The sequence below is a fragment of the Rattus norvegicus genome, chromosome 14, assembly GCF_021556685.1.
Source record: "Rattus norvegicus strain SHRSP/BbbUtx chromosome 14, alternate assembly SHRSP_T2T, whole genome shotgun sequence".
NCBI lineage: Eukaryota > Metazoa > Chordata > Mammalia > Rodentia > Muridae > Rattus > Rattus norvegicus.
Genome location: NC_141547.1, coordinates 22,313,518 through 22,333,993, shown reverse-complemented (window position 1 = coordinate 22,333,993; position 20,476 = coordinate 22,313,518). Strand labels below are relative to the sequence as shown.

The following is a 20,476-nucleotide window of genomic DNA, read 5'->3' as shown; positions in this document are numbered from 1 at the left end:
AATATCGGAGAAGTTCCTAGGAAGCTGCCAGCTGACTTTGAGAGCTGTAGCAATCAAATGTTGAGGAGTAGAGGTCAAAATTTGCTACTGTATGCAGTAGCTGTGTATCACTGGCAAGTTACTCAACCTCTCCGTTCATTTGTTTCTTGAATTAGAAATAAGTCTTTGCTCAAATGGAAGGTACTCTCTGTGGCCCACCTGGGAACACTTCATCAAAATTGTAACCTGTTCCTCCTAGCCTGCTGTTGTGGTCTGAATGAGAATGACCCCGTGGGCTTCTTATGTTTGAATGCCTGGTCCCCAGCTGGGGAACTGTTTGAGAAGGATTAGAAGGATGAGGAGGTGTGGCCTTGTGCATCATTGAGGATGGGCTTGGAAGTTTCAAAAGCCCACGTCAGGGCCAGGGCCCAAGTCCTTCTTGGTATCTGTGCCTCCTGCCTGTGGATCAGGGTGTAAAGCTCTCAGCTGCTTGTCCCATGCCATGCCTGCTTGCTTCCTGCCATCATGACCATGTACTAACCCTCTAAACCTGTCAGCGAGCCTCTGATTAAATGCTGTCCATTGTAAGAGTTGCCTTGTTCACGGTGACTAAGACCCTCCCATTCATGCTATCAGTTTGTCTCACTCTGTTCTACATTTTACTGTTCCTAGTTGTTTCTTTCCAACAAAATCAAATGTACTGTCACACCAGCCATTTATTTTTCCTTGCTATATTTCAAACTCCACGAGAATGAGAATTTTTATTTTGTTTCCAATATCTACACTTAAAGATATGTATCTTTTAATTGAACGGATACAAAAAAAAAGCATAATAAAAACGCCATCTCTTGCTAAGTCTCCTTGAAGATTTTCAAAGGATAAACTTACAACACCATAACATAGAAAGATCTTAATTCGTTTTATAGCCTACTAAAGAACCAGATGTGTTTTATTCCACACAATAAAATATTTCAATTAGCTGAAAAGAAGAAATTAATTTTACAGACAAGGGAAACTAAAACAAATTTAAAACCAGTAGTAAGGTTAATTGCTCATTTCAAAAGCTTCCATTGTAGGTAAAAACAGAAAGACAAATGATAGAAAAATGATTGCGATCAGGTTACTTCGGGCTACTTTTTTTCGGACACAGAGGAAACAAATTGAAGTTGATCTGTATGGGAAATGTGGTTGTTATTTTTTTTAACTGATCTCTTAAGAAGGCAAGATAACATTTAGCTTTGGTTTAGTGATGTGGAACATCAGCAAAGACGGTTCCATTTTTATTTCTAGTGAGGATCATTTGGGACCTCAGTGAAGAAACCTAGCAAGCAATGGCCACACATAACCTTTCTTCAATATGATTAAGGAGGTAATACCTGTGGAGTGCATAGATAGATGCACTCTGGGTTACGGTCACGTTGTTGTTTGACTCTGAGAATGCTAGGTAGCTGGGAATAGCTTCTAGAGATTCTCCTCTCTCTACCTCCTATTTTGCCAGAGGCACACTAGGATTATATGTCTCAGTGTGCCCAACTTTCTGCGACTTCTCGAGGCTTGAATTCAGGTCTTGACACTTGTGTGACAAATGCTTCATTCACCGAGCAATCCCGCTTCCAGTCACCTATATTTTTGCTTGCCAATAAAAGAAAACGGGACTGAAATATTTCATGATAAATATGTTAATTCTAAGTAAAAAAATTGAAGTATTTCTCCATGAAGCTGATTTTATGCAGTTTAAATTTTTCAAATGATCCTATTTAACAAAGTTCCTGAACAGAAGAAAATCTTGCTTCTCTCTCTCTCTCTCTCTCTCTCTCTCTCTCTCTCTCTCTCTCTCTCTCTCTTTTCATGTATGAGGGGGCCAGAAATTGACAGCAGACATTTTTCTCACTCACTCTCCATCCTATACATAGAGACAACACCTTTCACAAGGACCCCACGGCTTCCCAATTTTATGAATGTAGCTAGCCAGCTTGCTCTAGAGATCCTCCATCTGCTCCTTCTAGGCACAGGGATGACAGTTAAGCTGCCACGTGCATCTGGCATTTTTCTTGGTTCTAGAGGTCCAAATTCTGGCCTTCATGCTCACTTGGCAAATGCTTTAGCCAAAGAGCCACCACTCTGACCCGAGATCTTGCTAGCCTTTGATGGCAAACCTACATTGTCAGAAATTAATCCAGTGAAATTCTTGTTATTTAAAGTTAATACAGATCATTCATTAATTTCGTGCTTTCTGCTTTATCTCCAGACAGAAAACACAGAAAGTGGGGAAGAATGGAGGGGCTTCATTCTTACAGTAACAGAGGTAAGGGGGCCATCTGCTTCTTTTGCTGAGACAAGGTGTCAATAGCCCATGGTGGTTGCAAACTTATGATTCTCCTGTCTCCACCTCCCAGGTGATAAGATTAGCGCTGTGAGTCACTATGCCCACAGAAGCTCATTAAAGTCTGCTGCTCCACCTGGTTGTAAACTAGTTGTTAACACATGCTGCAACCATGTACATTAAAGTGGCTGGGATGTAGAAACTAGAAAAGGCAGATAGAAATCCATGCTTTTGTTTCTAAAAGTCATATTTTTTATCTCATTTTATCTGGTGGGTTATGAGTGCTGTTACTAAGCACAGCCTATTTCACCTTATGATAACTACTCTGAAGTAATTAGTACTGGTGGGCAAGGGATGAGAGAGATCACCTTCATCTATGATTTTCTGCTCTGTAAATGTTTAGGGCATGGCATGAACTCACAGTCTGTAAATGATTTGTTAAAATGTTCCACTGTTCTGATACTGCTCCAAAACGGCATAATGAGGAACTAGACTTGGATATGAGAACAATTTACTAGGACATAGTTGGGTGATTCAATCAAAACCACACTGCTAGAAAAGGTAGTAGTAACAAGAGAACCAACTACCATAATGTTCTTAGGCCTTTAGCAGAGGAGCCCAGGGATCATGGGCTGCCCTTGTTGCTTTATTTGACAGACTACAATCCTCATTCCTGAGTCCCAAGAGCCTCATTCTGAGTCTTAACAATGAATACACAACAATAGGAATTAATGAAATAGTAACTAAGCATGGGACTGGACGCATGCACACACGCATGCACGCACATATATCACCTGATGAGTACTCTTGTTCTGGTGGCCAATTATAAGATATGGCTGCCCCCATGGCTAGCTAACATGACAGTTAGAAAAATGTTGTACCATACTTCCCCAGAAAGCATAGGTTGTTCCCAACTAAATTTTGAGATGTGGATACAATTAACCAGACTTTACATGGATAATGGAACTCAAAACACATTTCTAGAGAACAACAAAACTAATATGCAGAGAAGAATCAAATGTGAGTGGGTGGCTAGACACAGAGCACAGTGTAAACCTGTTGATCCTATGCCCACCAAATCCATGTTGTCACAATAGTGTGGAGCTTTTCCAAGTTAACTAGTGTGAGAATAAGGAATCTCCTGGAGATCCTAAACTTCCTAGGCATTGCAGAGGTATCTGAGTTCAGGATGAGAAATGAGAGATTAGCTGAGTGTTGGTGGCAAATACCTGGTCTACGGAGCAAGTTCCAGAAGAGCCAGGGCCATACAGAGAGACCCTATCTTAAATCCCCCCCCCCAAAAAAACAAACAAAAAAACAAAAAAATACTCGCCCGCCCCCCCCCCCAAAAAAAGAAAAGGAAGATTGAGAGATTAGTTGCTACTTAGCTCATAGTAAAAAGTGTATGCACTTTGCCCTGAGACCAGATCAAATATGATCTCGACCAGGCATGGTGTTAACACACCTTTATTCCCAGCACCTGGTAGATCTCTGTGCATTTGGTATCAATTTGGTGTTCAGAGTGAGTTCTAGGACAGCCAGGACCACATAGAGAGACAGTTTGTTACAAAACAAAACATATAACCTAACTAAACCAAGCAAGCAAGCAAGTAAATACTCTGTGCAGGTTCTAGTTGGTATAGGGGCAGTACTGTAATGCCCATGTTAGACTGGAATCTTCTATTTACTGTCCTGTCCGTTTGTCTCTGGCAGTGGCTAGATAGTCAGTCACTACACATAGGCTCCTCTCTATTAAAGACAGTATTGCTATTCAGCTGCAGTTTTAGTTTGCCTACTGTTTTAACTGATTTCAGTTGTCAGTTCCTCAACACGTGTCACTTCTACCTGGACAAGTGATTAGACTGCACGAAGTCTTAGAGAGAGAAAAGAAAAGAAGGACTGAGACAGACCAACTGCCAGTCATGCCTGTGGAGAAAGAGAAGGAGCCAATACAAGGTTATGCGGATGCACTGAACCCCCTTCCCGAGTAAGTTTATTCATTCAGTTAAGACTAATGGCTAACTACCAGGTAGCACTACCCACTGGGACTTGTTACAGCAGGGATGGTAAGTATCTTGGGGATCCATCGTGAGCACCAGCCACACTTCCTCTCTTATGTCATGATCAACGTCGTGCACATTTGAACTAACTCTTACCACAGAGGAAATCCCCTTCCACCCACAAATACAGACTAAATAGATATCCTTCCGGAGCTCAAACCTAAATTAAAGTTGCTATGAAGAAGGTCGCAAATGGCCCAGATGCGTGAGACCCTATAACTGGATTATTTATCATCGTTTGTACTAACTATTTCTAAATTCTTAGAATATTGTATTCGGTTGGTTGATCGGTGAGTGTTAACGTTGCCTTCTGAGGAAAGCCTTATGTAAAGTGTTCATAAAAAGGAAAGAGACAGCAGCTGGATTCTGCGGCATCCTCAAATGTCTTCTTTCATGAGGAAAACATTATGGGCCTTTTCCTTTGGGGATCTTGGTGGTCTTGTCGTTAGTGTCCTGGTTCCATGATGACATTAAGTTCCGAGGCCCAGTCCACTGCGTTAAAGCCGCTGGGACCTGCTCATCAATGCTGCCAACTCCAACCGGACAGAGGACCAATTCATAGAATAAAAGTCACACGGACCGGTTCTTTTTATTTCGCTCCAGTACAACAAGAAAGTAATATGTCCGTTACAGATAAATAAAGAGGAGGTTAAAATTAATTCTTGTCCCTACACACAAAGATATTTGCCAATAACGCTTTGGATGCATAATATATTCTGTCAAAACTTTGCATGACTAGTTAATTTCACTGAATATAGCATGTATTATAAAATAGGAAGTGCTTAAATTCTTAATTTTATGTGTAAAAATACTATGGGTGTCATTTTAACACAAGTTATAAACCAGGCATGCCTTTAATCCCAACACTCAGGAGACAGAGACAGAAGTAGGCAGGTCTCTGATTTCAAGGGCAGTTTGGTCTACAGAGCCATACAATCGGGGCTATATGTCTATTAACCTCAAAACATCAAATAACAAAACAAAGCCCTTCAAACAACAAATTAAGCCAAACAGTCAGTTCAGACACAGTCTTAATGTCAGTTGTTTAAAACAGAGCCCCACTTGGCTGAGGTGACTTATAGCTTTAATCCCGGCTCTATGAATTTTCTTTTTTTTTTTTTCTTGGTTCTTTTTTTTCGGAGCTGGGGACCGAACCCAGGGCCTTGCGCTTCCTAGGTAAGCGCTCTACCACTGAGCTAAATCCCCAGCCCCTAATCCCGGCTCTAGAAAGACAAGGCAGGTAGATCTCTAAGTTTAAGGCCAGCATAGTCTATATGGTGGGGTCCAGAGCCATCTCAAAAACAAATAAAGCCTTAGAGAGAGCCTTAGAACATTTTGGAGTCCTACAAGGAAACCAACAATTCAGTCTAAGACCTGTCATGAATTGAAACGGGAGCTACGCTGTTAGTGGCCCTAAGTTTTCGATGGTTATCATGATTACACATGAACTAGTGGATTTCTTTTCATGTTCTCTATGTTCAAAAGATAAACGCTGTAGCTCTCAAGTTATTTAGGTAGCATTATTTTCAAGTAATTATCTTCATCAGGTTTTTTTATTTTTTAATCTTTTTTTTTCTTTTCATCTCACATTTGTAGATGTTTTTATGCAGTTTCCCGGAAAGAAGCAACTGAGATGCTGGAAAAGAACCCTTCTCTGGGAAATATGATCCTGAGGCCTGGTAGTGACAGCAAAAACTACTCCATCACTATCCGGCAGGAGATAGAGTATGTTCAATCTACCCTGGCTATTGTATTGTCAGTACCCACTGTGCATTGTCTTAGGGCTGCAAATATTAGCACAAGAATGAGAAGCAGTGTGACCTAAGCAAAGCTCTCTCCTTAGTGTGTGTGTGTTGGGGGGTAAAGAGAACAGACCTGTGACTGCTATTGTTTAAAGTGCAGTGTTCATGAAGGCAGTTAATGGATATTGAAGCAGAGACTCAAAGAAGTGAGGGAACCAAACCATACCCGTACTGCAGGGGGTGGGGCACATCCCAGGCAGCAAGGGTGCATCCCCAGAAGCAAACACCTCACTTGTTCAGGAAACAGAAAGAGGTCATCGTCTCTGCGTATTTTACCAACAAATAGACCCACTGAAGAGCATCTTCCTAAAGTCTATAATAATAATAATAATAATAATAATTTGTATTTTTTATTAATTATTTTATTTAATGGTAAAATGATTTTCCTTTGATAAAGTCAGTAATACTTAAATGCAAGTATCAAGGCAGAAGAGCTAGATCAGCCAGGAGGTGCTTACTTTGCAAGTGTGAGAATCTAAGTTAAATCTGCAGAACTCATGGGGGGGGGGGGGGAGAGAGGGGGGGGAGAGAGAGAGAGAGAGAGAGAGAGAGAGAGAGAGAGAACAAAGAAAGAAAGGAAGGAAGATAATGACACATGTTTGTAATGCTTCAGTGAGAAAGTGGGGACAGGCAGATCCCCAGGGCTTGCTGGCCAGCCATCCTAGCCTACTTGGCAACTTGCAGTCAGTTAGAAATCCTAACGTTAAAAAAAAAAAAAGAGGTTGAAGATACATCCAAGATTGATCTCTGGAGTCTACAGGTTAGTGCACATGGGTATATGTGTACCCGTCCACAAATATACAAACAAAATAATTTTATATGTAATTAGAGTTTCTGGACTTTTAAGACCACTCCCGCTTTCAGAGTCTATAAAAACTCTGCATTTTAATAGAGATTCTGGATTATGTAACACTGTCATGGCTGACAATTTACTGTCATCCTACTTTTAAATATTAAATAAATGTCTATATTTTATATACATTAAAATTTTGAATTTACTATTCTGCGAGGATCATACTCTATTTATTTACTATAATTCTTGTACCAGTAAACCTACCAGTACATTTCATAAATAAATGTTATTCTAAATAGATCAAATATGATGGTATTGATAGTGGATAAATGGAGTAAAAATTAAATAATATTTTAAAGAAAAAATTAAAATCACAGTATTATGGTTCAACTGCCCTTATGAGCCATAGCCCCAGGGCTTCATTTGTTCAACAGTTAATATAAATAAACACTTCATACAGTAGCTATGAACAGTTACAGTTGGCAAGCATGTTAGGTGGTGAGTTAGATCCCACTTCTCTCTCTCTCTCTCTCTCTCTCTCTCTCTCTCTCTTTTTCTCTCTCTCTCTCTCTCTCTCTCTGTATATATCTTTATAGTTTTTCACAGTAAATAATTGTCAAGCTTCTTGCGGGTTCCTTATTTTATCTATTTATTATATACTAATATTTTTTAGTTTGTAGAACACACTATAATGACAAGCTGATGAACATTACCAACAGATTTTCAACTATCAGAATATAATAAAAATATTTTTAAAGCTGCAATTTACTTGATTAACAACTTAATTGGTGGCTTTGAAATAAATCCAAAAGGAGCATAGGTTATAGCTGCTAGTGAATGTTTTATAGTAAACACAGCTCTCTCTCTCTCTCTCTCTCTCCTTTCTTGACATAATATAGCTACAACATTCCCTCACCCCCTTTCCTCTTCCAAACCTTTCCATATACTCATCCCCACTGTCCCTCAGATTCAAGCCCTCTTTTTATCACTAACCTTTATGTCATGCATACACACATGCAATATATATACATCTATATCCTGCTAAATATAGCCTGCCAAGCTTCTACATTGCTTGTATATATGTTTTCAAGGTTGACCATTTGGTACTGCACAACCAAATGCTTGGGAAGAGCATCCCTCCCACTCCCAGATTCCCTCAATTGCTTATGATTCTCCGTGGAGTCGAGGCCTCACGGGTTTATTCCACTCACTTTGGAATGATCTTTGGTGTCATCCTTTTCAGCTCCCATGTTTGAGCAGTCCTGAACCCTTGGAAAAGCATCAGCTCTTTAATAGAAGATCCAAAGCATCAAATTCGGGCCTGGCCTCAGAGCTCAGTATCTACTACTTAATATGTAATTGATTTTTAGAGATAGCAGCATGAAGGAATATAAGAATTGTTTGCTGGTTGAATTTAATGTAAAGTTCTCGGCAGGCATCTGGACTGTTAAGAAGCACCTGTGTTTCCCACAAAACAAGCTAATTTTCTTTCAGGGAGGTTCCAGGAGAAATGCTCAGCCATGCACGTTGGTCAGTGATTCCGGTAAACACAAGCTGGAAAGAACAAACTGGTTTACACAGCAAAACTTGAAAGCAGTCCCTCCCAACCCCATGTTTCCAGATCAGCTGTAGGAAGGCTGCTCTTAGGAGTAAACAAAAGTTGCCGGTGCCAAACTATCAGGTGATTCCTCTCTCAGAGCAGAGCATCCTCTGTCTTTACCCAGGGAAGCGGCTGGCGAACTCTTAAAACATAAAGCTATTTTTACAAACCTCAGTTTTCCCCCCTTAACCTTGTTCTGACCAGAAGCCATGATGGCGTTATAGGTATTTAATTAGTAGCCAAGGAGGTGAAAAAATCCTTACCACAATTGCAAAAATTCAGGCCAGGACTTAAGAACAAATATTTAGAACAGCATTGAAGGCCACACTTGATTTTTTTTTTTTTTTCTCGGAGCTGGGGACCGAACCCAGGGCCTTGCGCTTCCTAGGTAAGGGCTCTACCGCTGAGCTAAATCCCCAGCCCCCACACTTGCTTTTCTTTTCGACTAGTTTCCCTTTCTGTCGTAGCCTAGGTTCACATGTACTTCTCCCGGCTGGGCCTCTTTTAAGTCCTGGGATCACAGGTGTGTGCCACCACATCTCATTTGACTCTATTTTTGATATCATAACCAGAACACTTTAAACAGCAAATTTTATCCTTTTTGTTTTTTCCTTTCCAAACCAAAAGAAAACAAAAATTGGAAGAAAAGTATGGTCTGTTTAGAGACAAAGCCTTTGAGACTCCGGGGCCACTGTTTCTCTGCACCAGCTTGACTTGGAAATGGAACCCCATTACTCAGACGCTCCTCTGTCTGCGTTCATCTCACAGCTTCCCATGAACCGATGAGATGACGTGACGACTGCCCCCCAACAATCACCCCATTATATGATATCCTTCGTGTGCCTTGGGCTGAGTGCTGCAGACATTTCCGACAGGCACAGAGGAATAACTGAGATGTGTAGCATTTTCCATGCCTTACAAATTGAACTTGCAGAAACCAATAAATATTATCTACATATGTAGATAAAATAATTATAATTTAGTGAGTGATTAAATAAGTCAAGGACTTTACTAATGGCTTTTGCAAGCATTAACGCACAGTAGCCCTAAGAGTTAAGTCTTTATGTAGACTGAAAACACATACACACACACTCATTCACACACACACACACACACACACACACACACACACACACACACACACACACACACAGAGTGAGGGAGAAGCTTTAGAGAGCACATATGATAGAAACAGAATTTAAGTCAACTGTCCTATCAGTCTCCCAAAGGGTAGCCGTCATTTACTATCAGGATACAGGAATTCTAATTGAAACTGAAGAGTTTTCAACAGTAACCGTCTGATTTCAAAGATGTGTTCCTGATTGGGGTGAAGGTAAGGTGAGAGCCAAGCATCTTGAACAGGCACATGCAAGACATCCTCTGTCTAAAGATTCTTTCCTTGCCAGTCTGTAACTGATTCGTGACTTTTTCTCATTAAAGAATACTTCTTATGAAGGGAGCAGGTTGGCGAAGGTTATCCCATTTTGAAAGTAGGTCATGGAGATTAAAGATTGGCTTTCCTATGTGGGATGCAACTGAGAGAAGATTTAGACATGGTTGGAGATGAGAAGAGCCCTGGAATAGGATACGGTCATACACTTTGACCCTGGAGAATATAAACTGGAAATGGAGAAGTTGTGACTCTAAACAGGGGGTGAAAATGCCCTGTAGAAGAGTTAAACCGGACGAATAATTTCTCTTAGCTCCTGAACATAAGGCAGATATTGAATCAGTTTGACATTCAGATAATTGACACCATCATACACGCTGTCAACTCACCATTAGAAAAAGTTTGGGTTAAACACAATTGCCATACCGAATGAGTTCAAAACAAACACGCTACTATTCAAAACTACCTACCATGGACACTGACTTATGTCAGCATCGGAGATTCTGAGCTGACACAGATAGCATCTTGAGATGAGCTCTTAACATTGTTCTATTGGCTTTAGAGATACTGTGTTTATAATGTTGAAATACAGAGCTGAATGCAATGTGATTTCTTGTTCTGAAGCAGTTCGTAACAAAATCTTACTATTTGGGGTGGTGACGATTTGGTGTGTTGTAAAATTAAAGAGGAAGACCCAAAGATACCCCTGCAGTATTTACATTTCCACATCCACTTACCATGTTTCCTGTCTTTTAAGATAGAAAAGTTAGCAGCAAAAGAGGGCAGAATGTGAGCTAGCACAGTAACAGGCATGGAAGGCTGTCTGCTGGGAATAGTGATGAGGCAAAATACATGCTTTGCTTTCAATAATTTATTTGTCTTTAATAAGAGGGGTATATTATTTGACCTATATGTGCCCCCATAAGATTTATTTTGTATTCCTTTAGGTTTTGATTTATGCTTTTATTTTTTGTTTGTTTGGTTTTGTTTCCAAATTTAGGGAGTGGTATACATTACGAAAGTGCTGAACCACTGAGTTACACCCCTCCTCTTTTATAGGACTTTATAGCTCTACTGTATAGGTTACTGACTTGGCTTTTTAATTTTTGTCTATTCTTTTCTCATTTACTAACATAGTGACTCAGATTTCCTACACCTCCTCATGTGTTACCATTTGCTTCAAAGAGATGTAATAATCCCAGTAAAGAAAACAGGATGCTCTACCCTAAACTATAGTTGTAGATGGACAAGTTAACTACCCAGGGCACATTTTCTATTAATTTAGTTTGCACCAATACAACTGTATATTCAAAGGTGGGTCAACTATGTGTTTCATTTCAGAATGCCAAGAATCAAGCACTTCAAAGTGATATGCACTGGAAAGAACTACACCATCGAGCTGGAAAAACCAGTACGTAGCCATGTCTTTGTTGCTGATAACCTTTCTCCTGTTGCCTCCTGAATCAACCTGTAGAGAATCCAGTGAAAAGTGCAAAAACAGAACTTATCCCAAGAAGCAGATGCAGAGATGGTAAAAAGGGAGATAAGCCACTTAGGTAGGAAAGGTGAGAAGAGACACCAAGAACAGGCAGCAGAGACTGTCTAGACGATAGTTTGATTCTAACAGAGGTTCTCCCCTTTACTCTGCAAATGATTACTCAGATAATTGTTTCAGGGAATGAAGTGTTTTTATTAAAGGTCTTTGTAATATCCTCTATTTATAAATATTCAAATGAGTCTATATCGGATGGGAGGCAATCAACAGTGCCTTGCCCTTTAATACCTGTCATGCAGAAGTTCAGCAATGTCCTCTTAACAGCAGTGTGCAGAAGGCCAGGTTTCTTTTGTCTTCACCTCCTCTTCAAGCTTAGTTATTATCCCCTGGAGCTAATGACAGGCAGTCTTACCCTCCAACACAATGTCAGGTACACAGTTTATATATGTAACTTAATTTTCCTATTTCCAATTCTATCATTGTTACACTTATTATGTGGGAAGTACACTGGCATTTAGACTGGTCTTGGTCATTGAAAGTGTGGTGACATGGCCTGATAATTCTTGAAAATTAGCACCTGGTTTTCTGCCTTTCTGGATACATTATTTAGCAAAAATGGATTGCGTGGTAGAATTTCTTCTGTTTTGCCTGTAAATCTTAGAGAAACACTGATTCACACAGCCCATTTTAGTCAAGAATGCCTCCAGAACTTCTCAGATTCACTTTTATGGATCCAGCTACATCTCAGCCCACCCTAAACTCAAGATTTTCTTGCCTCTGGAAGAAGCCAACCAAACCTGGCTCCAGTTGAAATTTGTAAGCAAAGTTCTAATAGAGGCAATGGACTCGATTGCTGAAGGAGCGTCCATAAGACCAAATGGGCAGAAGTGGTTCCAGTGAGGACCAGTGTGATTACTGTACCATTGTAATGGAGAACTGGACTCCTTGTCATTAGCCTCTACTGTCCACAGAGGGAAAACAGAAAGCCTAGATTGTTCTTTTACCTTTCAAACTCCTCCTAACCCTGGTTTTGAACCAGGTTGCATTTTACTGAGTTATTTTACTTCAAAATTGTTTGGAATATTCAAGGTTAACCATATTTCACTTATATACAAGTATTGACTTATGAGGTAGAGAGATTTTAGTGACCAGCAGACCCTAAGTTGCAATGAAGTATTAAGATGCTTACATTTTATTATCATTTTATAACCTAAAGAAGGTTCTTATTATAAACAGTTTAAGGGGTAGCAAATCTTATGGACTGAAAACCATCTGGTTATGGAGTTGTCTTTTTTTTCTTGTTTGTATATTTTAGTTCCAATTTCAGGAAGGGAGAATTTGGCCTACATTAAGTGATTTTTATTGTGGGAAGGCATAGTACCTAAACATTTATTGTTCAACCGACGATGGCAAATGCAACAACTCACCAGAGAATGGCCTCATAGTCCTTAAAAAAGGAGAAAACAGACATGGTTAAGAAAATACAGCTATTTAGCAAGTCACTGAAGTATGTTGTCATCTTGGCCTGTCTTTCTGTGGTCAGAAAATAGGTAGCAATCCCCACTAAACTGCAGGAGGGTATCTCTTGTTTATCCTTAGCCAGGCACTGAGCCATCTCTTTCTTTTACACAGGTAACACTCCCAAATCTTTTCAGCGTCATTGATTATTTTGTGAAGGAGACTCGAGGAAACTTGAGACCATTTATATATTCAGCTGATGACAACTTTGGTATGTCCTAGACTTTACTACTACATTAAACAAAGCAAAACAAAACCCCAAACATGCCAATGTAGAAACTAAATTTTAAAAATTTATGTCTCTCCATTTGACAACCATTTTGCCAGAGGGAAAGGCATGTCCTTGTAGATAGTCTATGAGGCATGAATTGTGATTATTAACACCATTCCATCATTCTATTTGACATCATCAAACAAGTTCAGGGACAATAGGGCAGCAAAACAATATGGACTCACGGAAGCAAAGAGAAAATGTAAAGGGATGGCCCACAACAGCATTAGATGCTTGAGACTGGGTAGAATGCCTTAGGATAAGCGAAGGCTGTGGGGATCGGCCACTTAGTAGGATTGGCCCCTTGGTAGTAATGACCTCGATCCTAGTGCTTTTCCACTATGAAGGTAAAGAAGTCATAGGGATGAAGTGATTAGGAGCTACTGAAAATGATTGTTGTTGGGTCAGCTTCAGAACCTGTGGGCTCCTTTTTCATAAATCATGAACGTTAAGACAATGGTACATACGCAACAAGACCCATGTCATCAGTGCAGTTCAACACTCATTAAATTGACTTCTTTCTCATTCTAGTTTTGGACACAGTAAGGCAGACTAGACATGATCATTTATTCTGTTCTATCAATAGTCTACATGTGGGCCCTGGACAAGCTCTAAGCAGAAGAAAAGAGGTGAAAGCACCTCCAGCTACTTTGGGTTTCTTTCCCTGCGCATTTTAAAGGAAAGCAGCTTTGTGTACCTGCCCAAGGGCATATCTGGAACGCCTCACTAATTAAACAGCAGCAGGTTTAAAAGTCTAAGTTCTCACATATCACTGTTAATCTCTGGGTTTTACATAATACAAAAAAGTTCAAGAGCTCAGTCCAAAGGAGATCAAGATATCAAGTGTGGTTTTAGTCTGTGTAGGGTCCTCTCTACACTCAGCAGAGGAAGTGTCTCTATTGTGGTCACACAGTTTGCTTGGCAACCTCTATTACAGGCTTCACTGATTCTTAAGTTATGTTGACTTTATGTGTAGTTAAGTTTACTGGGTTTTTGTTCCAAAAAATTCTTTCTCGAGTCTAAAACATTCCTTCATCGTTGGCCATATGAATCTAGTTTTGGGCTCAGAGTTACTATTAAAATAACCACAGCACTTCCACTTAGTGTTTCTATCTGCTCTTTGAGTTATTAGTTCGCACAGCCTGCTTTCCTTTCATTTCTGACTTTCTCTGCAGGTTGCCTAGCTTCCGAAAACCTCTCAGAGTCTACAACCCCAAGCGTGGACACATTAACTAAACATAAAGTCAACATAATGGGCTACCTGATATGTATGCAGGAAAACACACCTACTAGAGTTCTAGGAGAGAATGATTTGTTAAAACGACATTTCCCCCAATCCCATAAGATTTCTTAAAATAAAACTTGGGGTGTGTAGAAAATCCACTATAACTTTCCTCCTCTCTGAACACTAGTCTATTGGTTCTCTATTCTACCCTGTAAAATAAACCACCTCCACGGCAATTAAATCAACATTTTTATTATTTATTGTTTTGCAAATCAGAAAATAGGATTGGATTCAGTTGGATGGTTTTCCTAGTCTCATTTTGTCACTCACATGGGCTCCAGCCTGATAGTTAAGGCTGACCTTTTTTCCACCACCCAAGTGTTTACATTACAGGCACATACCACCTCAGCTGGCTTTTGACATTTTTCTGTAGCATTCATGGTATGGTAGACATCTTTAGCTTTAGAAAGCTTTACCTTTCCCAGTGTGCATATACTCTATTTTTTCCTTACCATACTGGGTGGAGTGTCCAAAATCTCCTGTCCTTGCTCTCAGCTTTAGGGGACAAACCTTCTATCTTTCATTACTATGTATACTATTGTGTTGGTTTTGTTTTGCTTTAATTCAGAGTGAAAAAATTTCCCTTACAATTACTAGTCGTTTGGAATGGCATTTTACCCAGACATCATGGATAGTCGCTTAATTTTGTGAACTATTTTTCTGCATATGCTGTATATGATCACATATAGTTCTTCCTTAATTGGTTGATATGGTATTTTTACTGTTTATACACACAGTTTCTGTTTATCAAATCATTCATTGATCCCACTTGGTTATAGTGTTGGATTTTCCTAATATGCAAAAATGTGCTTGCTTATGAGGTATAGTGTGTTTTTACTAAGTGGATTTACTTCTCATATTTTACCTTCTAGGTTTCAGTATGGCTTTGAGTCCATCTTAGACTCCCGGGCTTTGTACTTGAGCTGGGAACATAGGTCAGACAGAGATCCTGCATTTATTCCCCAGTTCCCCTCTTTCCCCCAAGTTAAAAACAAACGTAGCTGTTCTAAAGTCCATCTGATAATTCCAACATTTGGCTGCTTTCCTATTGACTTCTGTGATTTTCTCTGGAGAACCAGAGGAGCAGTCACATTTCTCTAGCGTTTTGTGTACTGAAATTTTCCTGTGTTTCAAGTAATTCTGGGTTTCAGTTTGGGCATTTTGAATATTATTGCAATGTCTTTACATCCTTCTACAGCCTCTGCAGCACTTCCTTCTTTTTAGCAGACATGATTGCTGCTAGGGTAAAGCAGCTGGCTCAACTGCTGTGGGAAGAAGCTCTGCGTCTGTTTCCTTTGTTTTGCTGCTTTGGGTTTGTACACCTCAAGATACCGTCCTAGGTGCCGGGCAATGGTCCACACCGCAGCCTAGTTCTCAGAGCCTTCACTGCACCACGTTGTCAGAAGTCATTCATCAGCTAAAGGACACTGAGTTTGTGACCAGAGCAGTAATGACATGGCGGAGCAAGTATCTCTGGAAAGGACAGCTGAGTCATATGGTAGATGCAGTTTTAGCTTTTTGAGAAATCTGATTTCCAGAGTGTCTGCAACAGTGCAATCACCTCCAACAGTGAATGAAGAATTCTTTCCCCCATGACCTCCCCAGCAATTACCCAGTTGTTGATGACCTTAGCCATTCTGAATCGCATAAGATTAAAAATCTAAAACGTTTTGATTTGCTCTTCTCTAAGGATATTCAACACTGTTTGAGATATTATTTAGCCATTTTTTTCCTGAGAACTTTCCATAGCCCATTTTTCAATTAGGTCATTTGTTTTCTTGGCTTTTTAAAAGAATTCTTTATATATTCTGTATTTTAACCCTCCATCTGATGTATATAAAGACTCTTTCCCAGTCTGGGCTTCTTCTTCATGACTGTTCTTTTGCCATACAGAAACTTTTTATCTATCTATCTATCTATCTATCTATCTATCTTTCTTTCTTTCTTTCTTTCTTTTTTTCTTTCTTTCTTTTCATGAAGTTCCACTTCAAAAAAAACAACAACAAAAAAACCAAACAAACAAAAAAAAACAAACAAACAAAAAACCAACCCAACTGTTGGCCTTATTTCCTGAGTGAAGTTTTATTACACCTGTATCTTGTAGGGCTTTGTGTATTTTTCCTTCTAGCAGTTTCAGCATTTGGGGGATTTACATTGAGACCTTCGCCTATATGAGTAGATTTTTGTTCTGGGTGATAGTTGTATCTCTAATGTCATTGTTTTACATGTGGACACCCAGTTTTCCCAGCACCATTTGTTGAAGATGCTGTCTTTTTATCTGTGCTTTGAATTTTGTCAAGTATTAGTCAGATGGCTTTCCTTATGCACATTCTTGTTTGGGTCTTCTGGCTTGTTCCACTGGTTTTGTGCCATTGTCGTGTCTTTATTTGTATAGTTCTGTAATAATAACCTGAAATGAAGAGCTAAAGTGGTCAATGACTGCCGAGAGGAAGAATCAGTGTCCTCCAGGGAGAAGTTTTCATATGCACTGTCCAATCCCAAGTGTTCAGTTCTGGACATATGTACATACTGGCAAAGGTCAAAGAACTCAGTAAGTTATATATCAGTATATACACACATATACATATGTGTAAATATGTAACTATAGAAAAAAAGTCATGAATTAGGGAGAGGCACACAAGAGTTGGAATCAAAGTAGGGGGTAGAATGATGTGGAGACAATGCTCCTTTATTTTCTAAAAAAAAAAAATCCTATTAAAAATAAGTAATTTGGGGGCTGGGCGTGGTGATGCACACCTCTAATCCCAGCACTTGAGAGGAAGATCTCTATGATTTTAAGGCCACTTGGCTATACACAGAGTTCTAGGACAGCCAGGTATGCATAGACAGATTCTGTGTCCAAAACAACAAACCAACAACCCTAAAATATAAATAACTTCTTCCTCCCATGTGGAAAAATATACCCGGAACCTGACCTCCCACTTTAACTGACATAATGCAGTTCCAAAATATGCTTCTGTTCTTGCTACTTACATCTAGCTGCATTTTAAATTTTCAGTGATATTCAAATCCTTAGACAATTTCAGTGTGAACATTTTGTATCTGAAACAAGAGAAGCAGCCCCTGGAATCTCTGTGTGAGCGGAGCTCATTGTTGAGTCGGAATGTGTCACAACTGATACAACATCAGGTGGCTGGCTCTCTTCCCCGGTTCTTACCTCTCTTGGACTTCTCTATCCTAAGGACCACTATTCCTGGCTATCTAGGTAAAACAAGGGGCTTGTATTGTCATGACGTCTAGTGAGCTAGGCACTGTGCCTCTTCTAACAAGTTAAGGAAAAAATATGCAAAAGCAATTCTAACTCTTAAGTTCTTTAAACCCATTGTCTTGATTTCTATGGCCTGAAAGGGTTTTCTTTTCTTTTCTTTTTTTTTTTTTTTTTTTGGTTCTTTTTTTCGGAGCTGGGGACCGAACCCAGGGCCTTGTGCTTCCTAGGTAAGCACTCTACCACTGAGCTAAATCCCCAGCCCTGAAAGGGTTTTCTTTGGGATGTTAGGACCAGGAGCAAAGAAAACAGACAACAGAAGACACCAAAAACCAAAACAAACTGAAAATGGCTTGCTGACTAAAACTGTAAATAATTTTAAAAACAGACAATCATATTATTATTGCTATTTGACTGAATTGGTTTGGTTTGCTTTGTGATCAAGAGAATATTACTGAAATTCCTTGCATCTGATTCCCTTATTACTGTTATTGACTGATCAGGAGAACAGGTCCATTATAGCGGCCTGCGGAGCCTTTTCAAATCAGAAAAGCTTCTGGAGAGTAACATTCAAAAGCAAAAAGAAGAAAAATAGGACTTCCTGAGAAAAGTTTCATTTGAAGAAAACTTTGTGAAATCTGGTGATTTGTTTCTGGGACAGACTTGCTTGATGAGGCAGTAGAAATGCTAGACCACTTAAGTTTAATTTGTCTTGAGCTGGAAATTGAAGTTGTACAGTACTTAATTGTTCAGGGATCTGGAGATGTGGAATGGGTCAACAATGTGTTATACGGAGTACCAATAACAACAAACTGGGGTTCTTTGACCCTTACAAACCTGTGTTTGTCCAGCTTCCTCCCCCCGACATCAGAAGGCAAGAGCAGCAACAGAAATAGAGTAGTCAAGAGATACTGTCTCAATTGATTTCCTCAATGTCAGAAATTGCCAGTGTAAAAAGTCATTTCAAAATACGGCCTGGAAGGTGCATCGAACATGAAGCTAAAGCATAAGGAATGCATGACATCGTAGGTGTAAGATACAAAGATGTTAAAGAAGCTTGGACATTCCACACCTAATTATCTAATACTAACGTACTGCCAGTGTTTGGGAACAAGAGAACCAACTTCTATTGAAGCAGTGAGAAACTTGGTCCTGAAGTATCGCTTCATTAATTAATCAAGACTTTCTATTCATAACTTCTAGGTGAAGAGCCCAACATGGAGGAGAGGAGCGAGAAGCTTAAGAAAAGTCCACACAAGGCATGAGATAACGGGGCACCCGCCTTCATGTATCTTGTTACTATTTTCAAAAGGAAGACTTTCACTTTTAAAGAAGACATTCTCTATTTCCCTGACCTAGTTTCTAAACCACTCATTTGGGCAGAAGAACAAACTGATTTAAGCATATAATTTGATTATCAGCATGAACATAATTTACTTGCCACCAGCTCTCTGTAGAGGAACTTGATACACACATTTCTTTGCATTGAGTAGAAAAACGTTTCTGCTACAGCCAAGGGTTTGCTCCCTCTTGGCTTCAATTTCACATAAGCAATTTGCACTGCAGAGTATCTAGTTCCCCTCAATCTTTCCAATCTCCTAAAGCCTTACTAGGTTTCCAGTGTATCTGATAAAACTAATTAATCAAATAAAGGTTATTTAAATTTTCTAGTTTGGAGGTCACAGACATGGAATAAACTAAGAAACACCCATCTGGTGTAAATGCTATATGCCACATATTCATTTTAGGTTTTTTGATGTTGTCTTTTTACTAGTTCAAAACTAAGCTATATAGCTTTAAAGGACAATAAAACACATTTCATTGTTTCAAATTTAATACTATACATGCTAGTTATGGTGATTCGTTTCTTTAAAAGCATGGAACCTCCACCCAAACTAGATCTCTTGAATCACAATTTCAGTCATACTATTTTTTTTTCTTTTTTTTCGGAGCTGGGGATCGAACCTGGGGCCTACCAAGCGCTCTAAAACTGAGCTAAATCCCCAACCCCCATACTATTCCTTCTTTGAAAATAAATTCCTAAGTTGATTTCAGTGGTCACACAGTTGAAGAACCATGGAATTAAGAACAAAACGAGGGGCTAGAGATGGTTCAGTGGTTAAGAGCACTGCTTGCTCTTCCAGAGGTCCTGAGTTCAATTCCCAGCAACCACATTGTGGCTCACAACCATCTATAAAGGGACCTGATGCCCTCTTCTGGTGTGTCTGAGGGACAGTATATTATTAGTATCTTATAAAGATGCTAATAAGAGATTAGGACTCAGAAGAAAGACTATAGGAGACCAAGGGAGAAGATGGCCACTTATGTGACAATAAAAAGAATATACATTCTAGTTTTGATGCTGGAAGTCTTAAAATGCCTGGTTGTTCTATTGTCCCCTCTAAACCCTATATTTGTATGGAGCTCCAGTCAGTTAGTGAGCTACCTTCTAAGGTTTTCCTTTAATTTGCTGAAATAGAATTTCTGAGGGTTGACCTGCATTTTTGGCTTGTTAGTATGATGTTAAATTTCTGTGGTGATGGTGGCAGAGGCTTATGTAGAATCGGATAAGTCTGTCTTTTAAATGGATAGTTAGTGTTAATGAGAATTCTTAGATCTGGGATATAATGTAAGCATTATTAACAGAAAGTTGATAAGAACACACAGCACCGTTAGCTTATGCACCAAATGAGGTTCCAAAACAAGAGAGTGGTGAGCTTTAACAAAACATCTA

At 39.5% G+C, this 20,476-nt stretch overlaps 1 protein-coding gene across 6 annotated transcripts in view; it reads left to right on the top strand.

The window, feature by feature from the left end:
* Stap1 (signal transducing adaptor family member 1) overlaps positions 1-19,412 on the top strand; it is a 28,764-nt gene extending 9,352 nt beyond the window's left edge. For 2 of the 6 annotated variants that reach the window (XM_087582957.1, NM_001025115.1), the window contains 6 exons: positions 2,228-2,284; positions 4,117-4,289; positions 5,959-6,087; positions 11,289-11,358; positions 13,075-13,171; positions 18,946-19,412. In XM_087582957.1, coding sequence (XP_087439083.1) covers positions 2,228-2,284; positions 4,117-4,289; positions 5,959-6,087; positions 11,289-11,358; positions 13,075-13,171; positions 18,946-19,007 — 588 coding nt within the window. In that variant the 3' untranslated portion in view covers positions 19,008-19,412. Of the gene's footprint in view, positions 1-2,227; positions 2,285-4,116; positions 4,290-5,958; positions 6,088-11,288; positions 11,359-13,074; positions 13,172-15,714; positions 16,376-18,945 lie in introns of those variants that run through there. The other 4 variants (XM_087582956.1, XM_087582954.1, XM_087582958.1 and 1 more) reach the window with 2 other exon arrangements.
* The last annotated feature ends 1,064 nt before the right edge of the window (positions 19,413-20,476 follow it).